A 21,575-nucleotide genomic window follows, 5' to 3' on the forward strand; every position below is an offset into this window, starting at 1 on the left:
AGCAAGATAAGGGGAGAGTTGGGATGGATTAGGAGGGAAGGAATGTGAAGCATAATCAAAGGAATGAAGGAAAGTCGTGAAATGAACATGTCACTTAAAAGAAAAAGTACTAACAACAAACTCTTTTTTTTCTGTATATCGAGCCAATCCCCTCTTCTTTTGTTCTAACCTATCTTCACTTTCTTTCCCTCTCCGTTCTGTATTTTGTAGGTTTTGTTAGCTATGACAATCCAGTCTCTGCGCAAGCTGCTATCCAGGCTATGAACGGCTTTCAGATTGGCATGAAACGCTTGAAGGTTCAGCTGAAACGCTCCAAAAACGACAGCAAACCTTACTGATCTTAACCCCAGATGCTCACTGCTCTTGTTTTAGCTTTCTTAGGGTAAGTCCCATGAGCAAACCTGCCCTTCTGCGGGGGGGAGGGGGGGCTAAGGAAGAACATATTGCCAATCTTCACCAAGAGACAATTATTTTTACAGTTATCGCTTCCATTTCCCCACTCACCACAATTAAACTTGGCTGCTGTTTCCGGGCCAAGTAATTACTGAGTTGTGTTACTGTATTTTATTTTGCGACATAATTTATCTCCGTTTTTTTCTTTTCTTTTTTTTTTTAAAGAAACGATATCTTAAGAATTAAAAGCGACCAAAAAAAAAAAAAAAAAGGTGCAATTTAACTCTGTGAACCCTGGTGCCATTAGCACACTTAGGGGAAATAAAAGCTGTTTTGTATGTATGGACCCAATCTTATCAGGGTGGCACCAGCAGTTTATAGGTTAAACATAATGGTCTTATGCCAGCAGAAGCACTTATTGTGAGACAATGACAACAAAAAAGTCTTTCCACTACATCGGTTTGTTTTTGAAAATGATTTTTATTTTTATTTTTTGTTTTTGTTTAGGGGTTCGAATCAACATAACATTCTATTAGTCTGATATTACACTGGTCGTCTTTATATTTCACTTTTTTTTTTTTTAGTTTTCTTTAGTTTTTTGGAAAGGAATAATGTAAAAAAGATTTAGAGATCTGTTTCTAAAGCTACAGGGTTTAAAATAAAAATAAAATAAAATAAAATGAGTGACGATACTTGATGTTTCTTGAGAGATAAATTTAATAATAATAATAAATAAAAAAGAAAGCCACAGGCCTGTAAATTTTATTTGTAAAAAGCATTTCTATTTTTATACAAAATTTTTACTGCCTCAGAAATAATGGAAGTTATTTATTGCCTATTGTTAACTTATTGGATACCTAAAGAGCAGCTCTCTATGCTAGCTAGATCCTTTGAAGTAGTCTCTAGAGTAATTGTGCCAAGAATGGGCGCTTTTTCACCGTTGAACCCTACAACCTTTACAGTTCATGCTTTTATCCTCTTGTTTGTACTTGTCTGGTTATTTTGTTTGTAGTTTCCATTTTCTAGTTTAAAGTTCAGTTGTCTGACTTTTTTCTTCCCCCTACCCCTTATGTTACATTTGTTGAAAATGGTTCTTTCTTCTCTCTTCCCCCCAAAGATGAATCCATCTTCTCTAACTCTTTTCAGATGGATTCTTTTGGGGTTTCATTGTGCTGTTGTTGATGAGTATTGTAAGTTAATGCAAATTATGTGAATGGCTCATAGACTCTAATGATGAAAGATTTGCATTAGTTTTCTCCTGCACCCATAAAAGTGATTTTGTTTCTGCTGCATAGATTCTATGTAACTTTTTTCCTCTTCCTTGTTTTTTCCCTAGACATCTCCATGCCCGTTAGTTCATCGTTTGCCTAGCATGTCCCTGTGGCGTCTAAAAAAAAAAAAAAAAAAAAGTTTCATCGTCCCGTCATTGTTTCTGATGTCTTTCTGACCTCACATCATATTTGGTTCTCCTACTGACCTTTGATCTAGTTTGACCTTTGAAATTTGCATGTGACCTCATCTAGCTATGAATTCTGGGAAGTCAATGTGAAAAAACATTGCTGCATTCATGCAAGACTGAAATTTATTATTAGACAAATTAATGATAGGGTTTAAAACAAAACAAAAAACAACAAAAAAAAACAAACAAAAAAAAACCTGTGGCAAAAATGTTTTTGCTTGCTTTCTTTTTTTTTCTTTCTCTCTTTTTTTTTTCTTTTTTTCCTTTTCCAAAAATAAATAAATAAATAAATAAATAAAATAACAGACTTGAAAGTATTATACAGGGATTGGCATTCTGCCTGGTCACTGGTGACAATAGCAATATGTGTCCAGAGGCACAGAATGTTGGTTTCTAACAGACTACTTCCAAAACAGTTTGAGAAAAAAAACTGTCTGATTTTAAGTCTCTAGAGGTCTGTAATAGTTTTTACATTTTTCAGGCAGTGTAAAGTTTTTTGATAAGGCCATTTTAGGTGGCTCACTTTCTCATTAAAATATATATATAGAACCACTTTTTGTAGATTAGTATAAGAAAATATTTACCCTGTTTTAGGGCAAATGCTACCTATTTGTGTCACCTTTTGCTGAACTGACTCACAGTTAGACAATCCATGGTTTAATGCACATGAAATTACCTATATTTTATACTGTTTCAATGTACAGGAGAAAGGTTACTGTAAAATGTGTTACGTTGGTGCTTCTGTGAATTAAGTTGTGGTTTCATCATGAGTCTTATGGTCTTAAGTGTTCTGTGTTTATAAAAGACAAGTTTGAAATTGGTTTACTTGAACAACAACAACGAAAAATGAGTTTAAAAAAAAGTTGTTTGCTTAAAAAAAAAAAAATTTCATGTGAAAAATTAAAAAATATTCCAGAATAAGTTTGTGTTGGCTTGTGACGCATTGATGTCAATTTTTTTATTGTGGACAATTTAGATGTGTTTGTGTTCAGCAAAATGTGATCGGTTTTTCTTTTAAAGAAAAAAAATCAGTGAAAATATAGTGCCAAATTCCAAAGGTACTTTCTTCCTAGAGCTTCAGTGTGTTTCTTGTGTGAAGTAATTTGATAACATGGGTATTTTATTATGTGTTTTGTATAAATCCCTAATATTTAAAGAAAAAAAAGAGGTTAAAAAGTTTGTTAACTTGCTATCCTGTGGTCTTGTTGCCTGAAATTGTTATTGTTTGTTATTTCTCTTTGATGTTTTTTGTAAAACATTGTATAAGTGCCCATGTTTCACTTTTTTAACCACTCTGCACATCAATGCTGTGAAAGCAAACCTCACAATGTATTTTCTTCATAATGTATGGAAACCTCTAAGGTGAGAAAGTTTTGAACTTTTAACCCTTTCCACCCAGAGCTGTCTTGAGTGTTAATACCTTTTATACATTCACCATTTTGCTGTTTATTTTTATATATATATCTATATATATAAATATATATATATATACTTAGTTTTTTGTGGTTTATTTAATACATGGTTGAAATCAGAAAAATGCACAGGGCAGATCTGAAGGACAAAAAATTATTTTACTGCTGTCTAAATTTCTTCTGTATCTATAACTAAAATTATTTAAAACAGTAATTAACTTGTGGTTTTCCTTTTTAGATTTTGGGTTTTTTGTCTTTTCTTAAAGAGCTTTTAATATGCTGCTGGAATATGCTATTCAGTATTAATAAAATAAAATAAAAAAAACAATTCTTTAATTATCTATTGTGTGAGCCGCTCCCAGATTGGAGTGGTTATTCCACCATTTGAAAACATTGAGGAGAAAAAACAATATTTTTGTAATTAAATAAATGAACTTTTGCTTAAATCAGATGCACTAGATCTTCCTGGGTGAAAATTCAATGTGTACTGCAGTTAAACTACTTTTTATGGATAAAGTTTACATATGCTGTAATGTTTGGTGTTATCTGCCGTTATTCGTATTGACAATATATGGGCCCAATCCTACAGACACTCACCCAAGTAACTTTACTTGTGCCAGTAGTCAATGAGAATCTGTATGTGACTTAAGTGGTTGTTTGTTGGATTGAGTCCTATGTAAGGAACCCAAAAAGAGATGCTGGTAGCCTTTTCACTGCCTTTTAAATTTGACTGGATTGCATGTCTACAGCACGAGTCGCCACCAGTGACCAAATTTGGTCCTTTACTACTGGAAAATAGACTCCATTGCCAATTCAATGCATGTGAGCAGCAGTACCTGCTTCTGATAACTAAGTGCCATATCTTCTTCCATTATCTATTCCTATTTGGTTATATTCAAAGCCTCTAAAATGAAAAGTGAAGCCCTATATGAACAGCATAACGACACAGGTGGTGCACTCTGTCTCTTGTCCCCAACTTTGCTTAAATGCTCGTTTATGTAGAAGCCCTGGGATGGAAAGGACTAGCCTCTAGTGATGCAAAAAAGTTTCCTCCTTATAGCACATGCACTTATAACTAAATGATCTATATTATTCTCATATGTTTTTACTACTGCGGAGGCCTTCCTACACCCTTTGAGGGCTATTTTGTAATTCTTGCAGCAATTTTGCTTATTCAAAGTATCATCACACATTATATTATATATATGCACATATATATAATATGAGAATATAATCTGATTTTTTTTTCTGTTTCACTAATTCTTCTCATTTTATCCACCATATAAATTTCCAACGGTTTTTCAGATCCCTTCAATGCAGCAGCCCCAGTGCGAACTGCAGGTTTAGAGTCCAGTTAGAATGTTAGAGTTAATATCCTAGAACGCCAGCTGCTGTAAACTGGCATAGCTTCATAGACTTCAGAAGACACCCCACCCCACCCCCATGATTTACACCATCCGAGGTTCTGGCCCAGCATTTTTAGCAGGGAATGTTTCTGTGTTTCCAGGTGACAACTGTGGGTCATTGGGGGAAAAGTTTGCCTTTATAAATAATAATAAAAATAAAGCTTATATCTCCTTAGAGACGAATTATCTCCCAGTTCTCGTTCAAAATATTGAAAGGAAAAAAGCTGCAAGGTTGCAAAGGGCCTAATAAGAAAGGAAGAAAAACAATGGAAATTGCTTTCCAAAATTCTAATCAAAAGAAGAGACTAGTAGTTTTTCAAACAAATTAGCGAATTGCAATGAAATGGCAGTCCTCAAATGACTAACAAGTTCATCTTTCTTTCACCATAGGGGTTACAGTTCCTTGGCTTGTGCTACTCTGAAATCATATTACTGTTTCTGTTTTTATTATCTTAAGTGCTAATTAACAAAAGGAAAAAAAACCTGTAGTTTCATTACCTTTTGGATAATGTCATACAAAAAAAACCTATGTATTTGTGTTTTGTTTTGGGGTTTGGGTTTGGGGTTTTTTTTTTTTTTTTTCGTGCTGTGAGAATTGTTGTTTGTAGATTAACAATACTATTATTTTGTTTAGAATTACAAACTAATTTTTAAGTATTGTCTGAGAAAAGCCAAAGTTAATGCAACTTAGTGGAAACTGTAAGACCATTTGAGTATTGTTTCTGTTTTATTGATGCATTTGGATTTTGTTGTTTGATGGAATTTGAGCCAAAAAAAAAAAAAAAAAAAAGCAGGCTTTCCTATTTCTACAACTTGATTGTACTTATGCATTTTGTACCAGTGGAACTTTTTATACTGGAGATTAAAAAACAAATGGAATTTTTTGTGGCTTACTCTTGTGGGCCCCCTGACCATGACTGATTTTCGAGTTTGATTTCTGGTTGGTAGAAAGAGAGTTGGTTTTGTTTAGAGAATTAAAAACTTTGGCTTGCTATCTTTTTTTCCTTTTGCTTATATCTAGTGTTTAGAATTTTGTCTTTAAAAAAAAACAAGCGGTAAGTTTCACTTTTTATTCTGTATTGTGCAGTTACACAATAAGATAATTAGAATTAGGAGTACTCGGTCACTTTACGTGGATAAATGTATTAGTTACAACTTTAGGGGTTTGCTTTTTTGCTGTTTAGATCAAAGTTTTTTCTGATTCTTCTGTCCTCATTGTGAACATAACCGTGTAGTTGAAACAGTCAGACTTATTTTTGTAATGTATGTTATTGTGTGATGCAGTTTTTTGCTTCTGTCTCCAATATTAAACCATTTTCCTAATACTTGTCTCTCTCTTCGTGTGTTGTATTGTTGGTGGTCATTATGTGTTGGTAATACATCTACACACCTCACTGTTTCACGTCCCTGTTTTTTTTTTATTTTTTTCCTATTTGTTGTGTACAAAAGATACAGTCGATTCCACCTAAGTGAATATCTGATTGGGGGGTGAAAGAGGACTTGCACACTTAAGCTGTCTTTGGTTTATTTTACATTTTTCCCCTCCCCTAGTGGTTTTGTCACTTTGATAATCTGAGCAGGAGATCATTTTAAATGACTGCCTGCAAAGTCATATTAAAGATGGCTTTTGTTAGTCTTCTGACCACAAAAGCTGATACACACAAACACACACACAGAGAAATGTGAGGCTATGTGAAAAGTTTTTTTGCTTTGCTGTTTCAATCAGTCTGGAAGAAGTGGATTACAGAGATCAATTCAAGTGATATTTTTTTTAAAAAATGGTTGTGCTACTGCTTTGCAGAGGCATCTGAAACATACAAGAAAAGGAGGCTATAGCCGTGGGATTTCTTCCAAACTGTACAGTAATCTGGTGGCATCTGGTGTTCATCAAAGACTCCTTAAAAACTAATCACAATTTAACTAGAGTTATCACAGACTGAGAAAAATCTACCAGGTGAACAAGCTTGTTATATATAGTATATGTACAGATATCAAAAAATAAAAATAAAGCAAAGTGCACCCAAGCAGAGCTTTTAACTATTAAAGGCAATAGAAGTAAAACATTTTCCCCAAGTGCACAAATGGGCAATGTTTTCCTTGGGTGCTTACAAAGTGGATCTTTCTCAGCGCTGCATATTAAAACGTCAAATCTCCATGCAAAAAAGAAATATGGTAGCAGGGGGCAGGAGTTGGCTCACAAGAATCTCTCCACTGTCCCTTGGACTGGTGTCTAATAAAATCAAATAAAATCTGCAAAGAAAAATAAATGCTGTCATGGTTCGCAAAGTCTCTCTTCACTCTTTTGTCTGATCACAGATATAAAACTTTAAAATCTGGAGAGTAAAATAATCCCCCGGGATGGGGAAAAAGCACTCCGAAGTGTTCTCTGGAACTCAAGCCATATCCCCCATCCCCTTCCCTTTGTCCCACTCTCTCTCTGATGCTCAGGAATCGAAGACCACTTAAAAGTGCTCTTATGAGACCCAAACAACACTCCTCCCTCTTGTATCCTCTTTTCCGGTCTCTCTGATGCTCTGGCTTTGGCTCACGCACACAAACACGCCCGAAACGAACATCCTATTAGAAGGTCATGGCACACTGAGTGTTTCCTTAAGGTTTTGGCAGCTATGTTGGCTCCTGTGCTTGGAACAGTTTTGAAATTTTCTGGCTCATGAGTTGGCCTCGTTTTGCTTTTAATTTATTTGTCTTTCTCATTGTTTTTCTTTCTTCTGTGAGCATAAAAGGCAAGTGGGGCATGAGTTCTGGAGCCCCAAGCAAGCTGAAGTCGTCATCTACAGGCTTCATTGCTAGAAATTTGAACTCTGACAAACACCTCCTATGCAGCTCTGATTTTAATCTAAAATTACAGGGGCCTGTAGGGGACAATCCTGCACTGGGAGCAGAAGGATACTCTGGGTGAACTAATAGGTGTTTTACATCTCTTGAGTCTATGATGCTGATTCTGATAACAGTGGTTTCAATTGAGTAACTCCTGATTTACACCAGTGTGCGATCAGAATTGAGGCCTCTGTTTTTAAGTCATCGTAGGTGGTTCTTTTGAAACTCATCAGTTTGTTGGTAGGGAAGATCAAGTTGAGTTCAAGATCTTTTCTTCTGAACACAATTTAATTAAAAAGATCCAATATTACAGTTTAAAAAAAAAAAAAAAAAAAAAACCCTCATGAGGACAAAAATCCCCAGTTCTTTTAAAAAAAAAAAAAAAAAAACCACCAACAATGGGGGGAAATGAGTTGTGTAAAGCCATGCAGCTGTACAGTTTGTCCTGCTTAAATGCATGCTTTTAATTTCAATTAAGTCAGGCACCTTGCAGTGTTAGCCAAATGTCTCTTTGTTAGCTGTATGTGTATCACCATGGGAAATTACCAAACTGTCACAAGACTTGCTGATGAAAAAATACCCCGCCAGAGTATGTGTGCCTTTGCCCAGTTTGGTTCTTAGGTATTAGGCTAGGGAAAACAATTTAACCCACAAAATGTACTGTGAATCATTCCTGATAAGTGAATAAAGCATTGTGACCAAGCAATCAGATTATTCACTTATCAGGAATCGACTGTACTACTAGCTCGCTTGACTGTTTTTGTTCCTCATCTCTGTTGTAGTTTCACTACTTTGCTGTGTTCTGTTTTTCTCTCTCATGCTCTAGCAAAATCACTGGGAGTATCCCTTCGTGTGACCATGAAACATGCTATTGAGTGAAAAAATTATATCGTAACAAAATCTATGCACTTGCTATCAGGAACACAATACTGGATGTGTCTTATATATATTGAACTATAATAGTAATCGATTTCTTAAATAAAGCTTAAGAAAGGATTCTGTTGTCTGTAACATTTTATGAGCATTAAAAGGAAAAAAGTGTTTCTAGGGTTTGTTTTTTGTTTTATTAAATCTCACGGGGTACACAAAGTTTAAAGCTACCTAGGCAAACTGATTGTACGAAATACTTAATCATTCCTTAGTAATTGAGAGAAAAGTAGGTTCCTGGAATTGGGGGAAAGTCATATCCCCACTGAGATTTGCAGCAAAAAAATATCAAAAGTCAGCACTTTCCAACACTGTTATCAAGATATGGTTGTTACAATGTTAAGACTATATCAAAGAAAATAGAATATTGTTCTCAGTGGCTACAGACTTCAGAGAACAGTTAAAGTGTAAGATTCCTTCCATACACTTAATAAATCTATTATGTTTCTGAATGTGATCTCTTTTCTTCTCTATAATTCTATAGAATATGCTTAGAATTAAAAAAAAAAACATACACAAGTAAATAGTAAAATATAAAAGTAAAATATACGCAATGCTCTACAGGTTGATATGTCTTTTGACATATATATATTGCTGCATTCAAGCTTTAAAAAAGCAATAAAAGAAATATTTGATCATCAAAGATGATGGGTAAATTTTCAAAGCGTTCTGTGGAATTGTAGCTGCGTGACTCGCATGGATTTTAATGGGAGTCACATCTAAAACCCTGCAAAATGCTTTGAGAAGTGTATTCGCTAAGGTAGTAGATTTGGCATGAAGACATAAAGTTGAAACAATCCCTCCACCTGAATACCTATATTTATGGAAATGTCTAGACTTGTTCTGATTAGTAAACTTAACAACAATCTCAGCCTTTATGCAGGATAAAGCCAGGAGCATGTTCATTTTAACTGAATTACTCGGTTCATTTTACATCCACCAGTATCATTATCAAAATTCCTGGCAATCTAATAGTTTCCACCTAGAAAATGGTCCTAGGTGATTAGCAAAGTAAGTTAAGAAGTGACATCCAGTGCCCAGGCCTTTGGGGAAGAGACCATGAATGAAATCCTGGCCCCACTGAAGTCAATGGGCGTTGACGTCAATGAGATCAGGACTGCGCCCCATGTCTTTGTGTTTGCACAACACTCAGCAAGGTGAGCCTGAGCCCAGTGGGGCTTTGTGGGCACTGATGTAGTATCGATATTAAATTCCATGCAAATGTTACACAAAGAGAACATTCAAGGTGCATAGTCAAGCAGTCAAAAGTTAAGAAATGCCAGATTTAAAGTTGCCCATGCAACCTTAATTCTGCCCCCTCGTGCCTGTGCATTATGATACAGTCTTTGATTACATGACCACATACTATTTTTTCCACAGGACCTCTGCTTCATTCAGTGCACAGAACAGACCTTGTCTGGGGATGAATCAGGGTTGTGTAATAAAGGAGATTGTTATAGAACCCCTTGCTTCATTTGTTGCAGAAGTTGGAAGGTCTGACAGGAATGAGGCAGGGGACTGCAGGAAGAGCAAGGATGGTGGTTTCATGGTTAATGCAGTTGAATGCTGCCCTGCAGAATTAGAGTCTCTCTCTGCCTCTGCCACAGAGTTCTTGTGTGATGTTGGGCAAGTCACTTAAACCAAACGTTTACCAAGTGGTCACTAATTGTGTGTGCCTCATTTTCTGGATATACTACTTGAAACCCCAGGGTCTGATTTTGCAGAAGTGCTGAGCATTCACAGCTGCAACTGAAGTCAATAGGACCTGTGCTTTGATCATATAAAGTGCTATCTCCCCCTCCAGTCTTGCTGTTCAAGTCTCAGTCTGCCTCCACCTCACATCAAGTCCTAGGCTCCATGCCCAGCCTGCTCCTCATCCAATCTACCTCTCTCCTCCCCTCAGTGACTCTCCTAGATTTGCTCTCTGGGCCCTTGTCCAAACTCATTCTCCCCTCTGCCCCCTTCCTTGGCCCCTTCTCCTAGTCTTTTTGCCTAACCAGTCCTAGTTTCTTCTCTCCAGCTCCTCATCCGATCTCGGTGTTCCCCCTCGACCAACTGGCTACCAGTCTTCTCCCCTTGCTTCCAATCTCCCCTTCACTCTCAGATCCCAGTCCCTCACCTTTGCCCCTCCTTAGTCCCAGTTTAACCAGACCTGTTGTCAGTTAAAAGACTGGGAACAAAGGGTAGGAATTAATGGTAAATTCTCAGAATGGAGAGGGGTAACTAGTGGTGTTCCCCAAGGGTCAGTCCTTGGATCAATCCTATTCAAATTATTTATAAATGATCTGGAGAAAGGGGTAAACAGTGAGGTGGCAAAGTTTGCAGATGATACTAAACTGCTCAAGATAGTTAAGACCAAAGCAGACTGTGATGAACTTCAAAAAGATCTCTCAAAACTAAGTGATTGGGCAACAAAATGGCAAATGAAATTTAATGTGGATAAATGTAAAGTAATGCATATTGGGAAAAAAATAACCCCAACTATACATACAATATGATGGGGGCTAATTTAGCTACAACAAGTCAGGAAAAAGATCTTGGAGTAATCGTGGATAGTTCTCTGAAGATGTCCATGCAGTGTGCAGAGGCGGTCAAAAAAGCAAACAGGATGTTAGGGATCATTAAAAAGGGGATAGAGAATAAGACTGAGAATACATTATTGCCCTTCTATAAATCAATGGTACGCCCACATCTCGAATACCTGCGTACAGATGTGGTCTCCTCATCTAAAAAAAGATATACTGGCACTAGAAAAGGTTCAGAAAAGGGCAACTAAAATGATTAGGGGTTTGGAACAGGTCCCATATGAGGAGAGATTAAAGAGGTTAGGACTCTTCAGATTGGAAAAGAGGAGACTAAGGGGGGATATGATAGAGATATATAAAATCACGAGTGATGTGGAGAAACTGGATAAGGAAAAGTTATTTACTTATTCCCATAATACAAGAACTAGGGGTCACCAAATGAAATTAATAGGCAGCAGGTTTGAAACAAATACAAAGAAGTTCTTCACGCAGCTCACAATCAACTTGTGGAACGCCTTACCTGAGGAGGTTGTGAAAGCTAGGACTATAACAGCATTTAAAAGAGAACTCGATAAATTCATGGTGGTTGTCTATTAATGGCTATTAGCCAGGATGGGTAAGGAATGGTGTCCCTAGCCTCTGTTTGTCAGAGGATGGAGATGGATGGCAGGAGAGAGATCACTTGATCATTGCCTGTTGGTCCACTCCCCCTGGGGCACCTGGCATTGGCCACTGTCGGTAGACAGGATACTGGGCTAGATGGACCTTTGGTCTGACCCAGTACGGCCGTTCTTATGTCAGTCTACTTCTTTCCCACCTCCTGGTCCAGGGGAGGGGACACTGAGAACACCAGAAGGGTAGGCTCTCTGTTCTCAGTTTCAGTGCCCATCCCCCAAGCCATGAGTAGCCATTTCGGGGAAATTCTGGCCTTTGCCCCTGAAGCCCTGGGTTGTGAGGGGATGGTGACTGAGCAATCTGGTCAGTACAATGAGCTGTGAAAAGTTCAAGCATGCTCAGTGAGGACAAAATCTTCAGAGCTTTTAGCTGTGAAGCTTTAGCAAGTCTCTACTGAGCAGGAAAGGCTGATAACTTGGTCAGATTTGGACCGATTTTCATGGGGATGGCAAAAGGGCACATGGATGATACAAAGGCTATGTTTCAAGTCCCTGCTCCAAAGCATGTGTGCACTAGAACTGTTCAACGAAAAGGTTGCCAGATTTTTTTTTTCATAGGCAGTTTTCCCTAGCCTCATTCTCAGAAACAGCTGAACTACTTTGGCTGACATTTTCCAAAAAAATTTAGCCTGAGGCACATATGCACAGCATGGAAAATTTCAGCCCAAACATTAAAGGCTGGCAAAGTTACAAGCAGCTGAAGACAGGGTCTTACAATGGGAATTGTCAGGCAACCTGAATAATAGGTGGTGCTACCAGCTCGGCCTAAACAGTGATTACCCCATGTTTATATTCCCTCTGATTTTTCTCATCAACATACTTTCTTTTTCTACTAAAGGGATCTGGAAAGTTGCAGTCATTTTCTGAATCATTTGCCCACGGTTAATAGCCTAATTGTTTTACATGAATGCTAATATTTCCTTCTCACACACATCTATATCCTTCAGCTAAATCAGCAGTAAAGTTAACACTTCTGGGATACATTCCTATATCAATTAGCGGGGATTTATGCACCCAAGCCCCATTAGCATTAATAGCAGTATGCTCTTTCGCATAAACAAGTTGGTTATAGGTCTGGTGGACCTTGTAATAGAAACAAACAGGCATCCAACTGACATTGTTGCCTTTTGAAAGAAATGCTTCAGAGAGTGATGTCCTAGTCTGAGCTCGCTGCTGTTGGGAATACCTTCAGGTACAGCATGTGAGTAAATTGCTGGGTTATCGGTGAAACGTGTGAGATCAACTTGGAGAGACTGGACCCTTTGATTAACTCTTAGTGCAAAGGTTTGTTGGTATTTTTGCTGAGACCAAAATAGATTTTTCTCAGTCTTTCTAATCAACACTGGTCATTTCTGATTACCAGCACACAGCCCCATTAACACACTCTGGGTAAAATTTCAAAAGCACCTCATCACGTTGATAGTTTTACTCTCTAGCACACATTGCATACTGTAAAGCAGCAAAGGCCTTGTGCTCCAATGGCAAAGCTCTGTGCTTTGGTGATGAAAGTCTGGGGTTCAAACCCTGCCAGTGACTTGGAATGGTGAATGTTGCATATGCTTTGTTCAGATTTTCCATGAGTCCTTCCACCATATAAACACTTGCTAGTCACGTATCTTAAAGCACTGGAAGCAGCTCAGATACTATAATGTTGTGTATTACAAGAGCCTGAATCAAATATTGGCTTGGGTCAGCACTTCCTCTCCCTTAAAAGCATTTACAAGTCACTTTGTTGTTGGGACAGATGGCTATATCTGATTTCATGTTAAACTGCTGAACTTTCATGTGATTTCTCGGAGGGGAATGCACATGTATAAATCAACAGGGGTAGGCAGACCATAAAGGTTTCATTTACCCTAGTATGGATAAGCACACCCCTAACTTAATGACATCAGACAAATTTCTAATGGTGCTGTTTAAAGGATCCATTCCTTTAAAGCAGGCTGTGGTAAAACAGTGACCCTTCCTGGGGGGATGGAGAATGTGCAGGTATATAATACATGTTGGAAAAGAGCATCATTTGGAAAACAGAAGAAACCTGAGTCATACAAACTGAGCTGAAACCAGTTGCACACTCTTGAGGCAATGTCCCCAAATGCTAACCTGGACATTAAACTTGCAAATCAGCCTCTGAGAGCCTTGGTGGTTAATAAAGCACAGAGAGCCTGGGCACACGACCTCAGCTGAGAAGAAACTGACTGCTTGTCTAATGAGAGAATTTGCTGCAACGCAGCCTCCGTCATGAGAGACTGACAAGATAAGCTGCCTTGTAAGTTGAGAGTCAGAAGATATAGCAAATATTCTAGACTTGCCACAAGCTTGTTAACCTGGCTAGCAATATTAGTCTGAATCTAAAAAGACTAACAGTGTTTCTTGCTAACCTGTTCCTCATTCAGTTCAGCTGATGTTTGGAACAGATGATGGCTACTTTGAGGAATAATTACTTTCAGACAGAGAGCGAAAGAGACAGACCAATCTTCTGAGTGCAGGAAAAACAGAAACAATGGAGTGGTCACAGTCTAAGAACTGAGTCAGGGAGGAACTGTAGCTCCATACCCTAGCTGTCTGCTCTGAATGTGCTTCCTGCCTTGAGGAGGAGATTAATGATCAGCAGGAGGTCCAATGTGGACAAATAGCAGCAGTGTGTATAGGAGGCGGGGAGGAAAAGCTGGCCTTGTAGTAAAGATGCCAGTCTGGAACTCAGGAGATGTTCATTCCTTTCCCAGCTCTGCCACACACTTCCTGTAACACCTCGGACAGGTCACAAAGGCCCAGGTCCTCAAAGATATTAGGCACCTACAGGGTTAGGGGGAAGCTGAGCAGTGATGACTAAAGTCCCCACCGAGTGACATTTGCAAAGCCACCTAAGCCTTGAGGCTGCCCCACAGCTAATGAGCTCAGCGTCCTAATTCAACTCAAAGCCCCCAAAATGGGAATCTCACAAGCAGAGCTCAGTCCCATAGGTGTGCTCAGAGCACAGCTGATAGCTGCAGCAGACGAGCCAGATGCAGGCCACTGACAAGTTGGGGAACAGCACACACCCATCTAAAAGAGAGCCACTGGGGACATGTACAGCAAGCATGAGAGCGGTATAAAATGTGAGCAAGAGCAATCGAAAGAGGGAGCGATGATTTCAGCTGCTAGGCTATGGCTGATCAGGCTTAGCTGCCTCACTCTAGGGAAAGGGTCACAGTTAATGATCACAAGCACCTGTCAGCCAGGTGCACCCAGGTCAGCTACTCAGCACATCTCCTTTCCTGGCCATTTGCCTCAGTGGTCCCTAGCCTCTCCTGGCTAGTTTAATTGGCTCCCCAGCCAGCTGATTGGCTTCAGGAAATTATTCCCTTAGGCACCTACTTTTCCCCATGCATTGTGTGGGGAGCCTAACGCCAAGCTAAGGATTCCACTAGGTAACAGGCCACCTAGGGGACTAGGCATTGCAAAAGTGAGGGGGGTGCAACACGCAAGTGCCTTTGAGCAATGGTTCTCAACAAGGGGGTGTGTGTGCCCCTGGGGGTACACAGAGGTCTTCCGGGGGGGAGAGGGGCTAGTTTTACAACAGGCTACATAAAAAGCACTAGCAAAAGTCAGTACAAATTAAAATTTCAATGACGTGGTTATACTGCTCCATATACATACACTGAAATGTAAATACACTAGTTATATTCCCATTGAGTTAGTTTATAATTACTTGGTAAAGATGAGAGCCGCAGCAATGGTGTGCTGTGACACTTTTGTATTTGTATGTCTGATTTTGTAAGCAAGTCGTTTTTAAGTGAGGTGAAACTTGGGTACACAAGACGAATCAGCGTCCTGAACAGAGTACAGTGTCTGGAACGGTTGAGAGCCACTGCCTTTGAGGCTCTGGGCCTTAATCTCTGAGACCTGGGCTACACTTAAATGTAGGTCAATGTAGCTACTATGTCAGTTAATGGTATGAAAACGCCACAGCCCTGAGCACTGTAGCTATGCCAACCTAATCCCTTGCCCCCCAGTGTAGCTGCCACTACGTCAACAGACGAACGTTGTTGGGGGAGGTGGTGTTCCTAAACGCCTTCCAGCGGGCTAGGCGGCATCTATCCTATGGGCTTATGCTGGCATAGCTAAGGCAACCTAGCTATCACAGGGTACTGCATCCCTGTAGTGTAGCCATACTATTAATTTCCCAGCTGTAATATGACGCTAGCACTACTTCCTTACCTCATAGGAGTGCTGTGAAGATAAGTGTATCTATGGGTGCGAGATGCTTAACTACTCTAGTTACAGGGGGGCCATAACAATAGACGGACAGGGAGACATTGCAGACAAACAGAAGAAGCAGTTGCCCCCACTAACCAGGCAACAGAGTCGAGGCTTTCTCCCTGGCAGTTCACATATATAGCCATCACATCACAAAAATGGCCTTTTTCGCTCATGCTATGTCTAGATGTAATGCTGACGGAGCCTGGTTGTCGGCAGGTGGAATCAAACCTGCAACCTCTGGAGCTTAGTGCATGAGCTAAAAGCCAACTGATTCTTAGCTAAACCTGCAGAGCAGACTCATTTCTTTCTCTCTCTCTCTACGTGGACTTGATGCCACTAGATGGGCCAGAACACCACACCCAGGAGGTGTATGGGCAGAGGTGAAAGTAAGCCAGTACGCCCCAGTACGGCGTACTGGCAAGAGCCGGTGTGCCCTACCGGGGCAGCCAGGTTTCCCCGGGCAGAAATTTAAAGGGCCTGGGGCTCCCAGCAGCAGCTGGAGCCCCAGGCCCTTTAAATTGCCGCCAGAGCCCCACTGCTGGAGCCCTGGGGTAGTGGCAGCGGGGCTCCGGCAGCTATTTAAAGGCCCAGGGCTCCCGCTGCCTCTACTGCCCTGGGCCCTTTAAATAGCTGCAGGAGCCCCACCGCTACCCCAGGGCTCCGGGGGCTATTTAAAGGGCCAGAGCGGTAGAAGCAGGGGAGCCCCGGGCCCTTTAAATAGCCCCTGGATCCCTGCTCCTGGAGCCCTGGGGTAGCAGTGGCAGCCAGGGGCTCCGGCACTGGTTTAAAGGGACGGGGCGGTAGCAGCAGCCGAGCCCTGGGCCCTTTAAACCGCTGCCAGAGCCCCCAGCTGCCGCTGCTACCCCGGCAGGGGAGGGCTGGTTCTGAGGTTCCCCCATCCCCGCCCCTTCAGCCCGAGCGCCCCCACCCTCCCTTCCAGTAAGTCCCTATTTCCACTTTCACCCCTGTGTGTGGGTTACATATACTTACGGCAGTGCATAGAGTGCAGACTCTGCCAGCGCCGCTAACCTGGATAGAAATGGCAGCAGCTCTGGTGAGGCACGGCTTAGGCGAGGAAAGACATGCCAAGTCTTTAGAGTAGATACCCTATATGGCGCTGTACACACTCAAGCAGAGCCTATTTTCAGTAGTGTAATGTCCCATTGCCGCCTCCTACTGTCTCAAGCTCACTGTCTCAAGGTCTGCTCTGAGGTTGCTGTCCCACGCTTCGCCAAGGCGCCTTCCTGGAGGCTGAACCCACCCCACCCTTCCCTGGTCCCTTCTCCAAGGGCCTCCCCTACCAGAGCCAATGGTTCTCTCTGCCCCTCTGCCCTGCCCCGGCAGCTTCTTTCCACCACTCTGCTCCCCCTTCAGTTCCCCCAGCCCCTCAGGATGTAGCCACCTCTCCAGTTGCCCAGTTGAGGCTGTTCCCACACATTCTCCCAGGGCCCCTCCCAACTGTTCCCCCCCCCCCATCCCTCCCCTCTCTCATACCTGACCCTCTGTCGAGGAGGAGGAGGAGGGGCTCAGGCTCTGTGGTGCCGTCAGCTCAGCCCCATCCCCAGCGAGTTGGGCATCCCCTTCTCTGCACGTAGCGCTGCGGGTCGGGGTAGGGGTAGGCGTGGGCTGAGAGAGCACAGGGAGCTGAGGCCACCACAGCGCCAGCTACTGCCATTGTCACCGGGGGAACAGAGCAGCCCCAAGGTGCAGGATGTTGCAGTGTAGCTGCCGCCTCTCTGCCGCAATGATCACCCCAACAGGTGCGGAGTGCGCTAAGCCACAGCCCCAGACCCTCTTGTACCTCCACCTAAGCCCCCCACTCCAGGGGCTAGTGTCACAAAGGGGACTGAGGCTCAGCACCACCCTAGCTAGCAGCCAGGCTCCCTAGATAAGGATGGAGCTAGGGAGCTAAGAATGGTAGTCACAAAAGCCAAGTCACCTGAGCTATCCAATGGGGCATGCCAAGGAGAGAGGGGTGGGGGCCTAAGCCCTGCCACTTGGAGAGCTAGGCAGCTAACTCTGGGCTGGATGGAATGACCATCTTCCACTTGAGCGTCACAGCTGTGAACCCTCGTCTAGACTTTAGACACACAAGCCAGGTCAGTCTTTTCTCATAAGAAACTGAGCAGGAGCTGGTGGTAGCAATCCCCCTATCAGGAGTGGCTCCAGGCACCAGTGCAACAAGCGCGTGCCTGGGGCGCCAAGCTGCAGGAGGGCGCCTGCGGGAGGGCCGCCGGCCCCGCGGCCCCGCGGCCTCGGCGGCAATTCAGCGGTGGGTACGCTGAAGATGCGGGACCAGTGGACCTCCCGCAGGCATGCCGCCGAAAACCACCTGACCTGCCATGCTGGGAGGGGGGGGGGAAATACATAGAGCCGCCCCTGCCCCCTGTAGAGGGTTAGAGCCCTCATGTGGGCTGTGGAGTCCCTGGATGCAAGGCTTCACTTTGCTCGATTGATTTGACCCACATCTTACAGGTGAGTCGCCTCAGCACAGAGCTGTTGGGCACCCTTAGCTCTTCTCTTGAGTCAGTTCCATGGTGTAGAAAACACTTTAATGATCATTGCAGCAGGGACTGGACCCAAGTCATGCTCGCGTTCTGGCCGACTGAATATTTCATTATTTTATACAAAATGGACTGCTGTCAACAGGAGGGTGCCACCTCCCCAAAGATTGGTGCCAGGTTTACAATGGCGTCAGTGGTTCCAGGCCCATGCTGAGAAGGGGCCCTGGCCTCTCTGCTTGCACTGAACCCCGAGACCCCCGCTAGCTCCCCCTGCCCACCACTTGCTCCTCTTGGTCTGGCCACGGGCTCCTCTTCGCTCCCTGGCCCCAGCCCCTGCTTCTCTCAGCCCCCTGACCAGACCCCAGTGCACCTCCGGCTCTGGGCAGTCTGTGCTTCCCACCACCTGTGGGGGCCCCACCTGTCTCCCCGGCGCTAAGCCACCTGGGACTGGTGCAGAAGCCTGGCCAGGCTCAGCCAAGTGTGTGTGGGGTGGGAACAGTGTGGAGGGCTTTGCTGGGCCCGGCCCTGGCCTGGCTGACTGCGCCACTCCTGAGGGGCCGGACCGATTCCCGGCCCTGGGAGCAGCCCTGGCTGTGCTGCTGGCTCAGCCCAACAGACACAGTCACCTCCCAGAAGGGCCAGTGAGTGGGTCTGTGGGTAGTTTGGGGGGGGTCTGGGCTGTGAAGGGGCAGGGAAGATCTGTGTGTGTTGGGAGTGGGGGTGGTTTGTTGGGGGGGGGTGCTGGGCAGTTGGGCAGGGGTGGTGTTGTGCAGGGCGCTGTGTATTTGTGGGTGGGTCCAGGGGCCTCTGGCCATAGGGAGTCGGGTCGGGGGGAGGATGTTGGGCAGGGGGGGGCTGTGTGGTGTGGCATGGGCCTGCCCCCAAGGGGAAGGGGCACGCTGGCAGCACAGGGTCAGGGAAGCCACTGTGCGTCTAGCAACTGCCGGTTTGTAAATAGTGCCCTTGCATTGGGCGGAGCAGGGCTTTCCATTGCCTCTGGCTGGCCCCTCGGTCCAGGGCCTGATCTCCCTGCACCATGCTCCATTTCCTCCATGGGGCCCACAAATATGTTTGGCGCCGGGCCCACAAAAGGTTAATCTGGCCCTGCCCAGGATTAGGGTACTCATCTGGGAGTGGGAGACTCGGGGTCAAGAAACTGTGCCGAATGACCAAACCTTACAGTGGGAGCATAAGGGCAGCAGCACTAGTGGCTCCTCCTCCACTGGCACCTGTGTTTTTTTGCATAGCCCAATCCCATAGGGATGCTCTTAGGAGGCTTCTGAGAACACCTATCAGATTGAACCCCACAGCCAAGATAGGAGAAGAAACACCTACAGGGGGTGAGGTGCTGAGGAGTTTGGTGGCATCAGGACTTAGGTAGCTGTGCATATGCCCACTGGGCACCTAGAGGACTATACCAGTGCAAATTTAGGCACCTATATCATTAGACAGCAGCTGAGCAGTAAAGTTTTGTGGATCTAAAATTCAAACTCCGGTACCTAGGCAGTTAGGTAAATCCTTGTAATGTTGGTATTTCAAGCATGACTGCATACTTTTTTCTGCAGGGAGAATGGTTTTAAACAGATGAAGATGTATATGTTGACTTTACAAAGGAATATGCAAATCTGAGTCATGTAGGTCAAAATTTGGACAGAACAGCCTCCATGGAATCTCTTTAACTGTTCATCAGCATTTTGAGCTTTGTGAGGCCAGCGTCCAAGTGTCCTAACCGGAGCATTACCTTTCTAAAGCCTCCCTTCCCCTATCTAATCTATTTTATTAAAATAAAAAAAATCTATAGCCCTGCCAAAAAAAGAGACACCACTGCACACACTTCTCCCCGAGGGAGAAGATGAGGGACCAACATGTGCTAGATGCCTAGTCATGTTATTTAATGACATAGTGGAAGGAGCTCAGATACAGTGATGGGTGCTGTCTTAGAACCTATATAGAATAGAGTAGACATTCATAGCTCTCTTTTGCTTATTCTTGGTCCCTACTCTGTAGTCTACAAGTATCTAAAACCAGCACGGGAGATTAATTATTTAGGGTGGTACAGGGGGCATCTAAGCTAGGTGCAATGAGAAAGAATTAATAAAAAGAAAGTTGAGGCTGAAGAACAGGAAAATATTTCCCGATAGTGAAATGTGTTAGACTGTGATGTTACTCTTAGGAGGAAGTGTTAGAAGTCCCAAACCTTAGAACTTTTGAAAATGGACTGTAGGGAACTGTCCTGCAGGGACAGGGAGAGAGAACCCCAGAGGGCTGTTCCATCTCTAATTTCTAGGCCCAATTGTGGGACACAACGTGTGACCAAGTTCCAAAATGAGGAACACAGAGATTTATTCATGCAGGAAACTTAAAATGCTGTGGGATTTTTTTCTTTCAGTGCAAACAACGCTGTCTGTAACCTCAGTTTCATGATTCTTTGCTTCTGATGTAATTAATTTTCAACAACAAAAGTGAGAAGTCATCAAATTAGCACAGCAGGTACGTAACTTTGGGACTGAAATGAGCGACAGCCCTTGAAATGAGGTTATTTGAGAAGAATGCATCTATGATTCCTAATATGACTCTGAGAAATATCAGGGGGTTTCTTCTTTCCCTTGCTGTGCTGTCTCCTTTCATTACTGAATGTCCAATCACAAACCCATCTGCCATGCTACTGCAGCCTTTTATCTCAGTTTTCTTATCATTTGACCATTTCCTGCTCATGCTAAGACTGTTGCTATGTTTCCTAGGATACATCCATGCGGCAAAAAAAGTCCCACAACAGCCAGTCTCAGAGCCTGGGTCAACTGGCTCAGGCTCATGCTATAGGATAAAAATAGCCGTGTAGGCATTTGGGCTCAGGCTGGAGCTTGGGCTCTGGGAACCACCCCCCTCACTAGGTCTCCAGAGCCTGGGCCCAAACGTCTACGCTGCTGTTTTTAGCACCGTAGCCAAGTCCGTGAGCCCAAGTCAGTTGACCTGGGCTCTGAGAGTTACTGCTGCAGGCCTTTTTTTGCAGTGTATACATACCCTTAAATTTACATAGACTAGATCAGTGGTTCTCCAAGCTCGTTCACCACTTGTTCAGGGAAAGCCCCTGGCAGACCGGGCCGGTTTGTTTACCTGCTGCATCCGCAGGCTTGGCCAATCGCAGCTCCCACTGGCCGCGGTTCGCCGCTCCAGGCCAATGGGGGCTGCGGGAAG

General features: G+C 43.2%; 1 protein-coding gene across 15 annotated transcripts in view; it reads left to right on the forward strand.

The window, feature by feature from the left end:
• The window catches only part of CELF2 (CUGBP Elav-like family member 2), a 673,014-nt gene extending 665,161 nt beyond the window's left edge, over positions 1 to 7,853 (forward strand). For 14 of the 15 annotated variants that reach the window (XM_034764756.1, XM_034764676.1, XM_034764660.1 and 11 more), the window contains one exon: positions 211 to 349. In XM_034764756.1, coding sequence (XP_034620647.1) covers positions 211 to 338 — 128 coding nt within the window. In that variant the 3' untranslated portion in view covers positions 339 to 349. Of the gene's footprint in view, positions 1 to 210; positions 383 to 1,729 lie in introns of those variants that run through there. The other variant, XM_034764652.1, reaches the window with a different exon arrangement.
• Positions 7,854 to 21,575: the final 13,722 nt, after the last annotated feature.

This window comes from Trachemys scripta, chromosome 1, assembly GCF_013100865.1.
Source record: "Trachemys scripta elegans isolate TJP31775 chromosome 1, CAS_Tse_1.0, whole genome shotgun sequence".
NCBI lineage: Eukaryota > Metazoa > Chordata > Testudines > Emydidae > Trachemys > Trachemys scripta.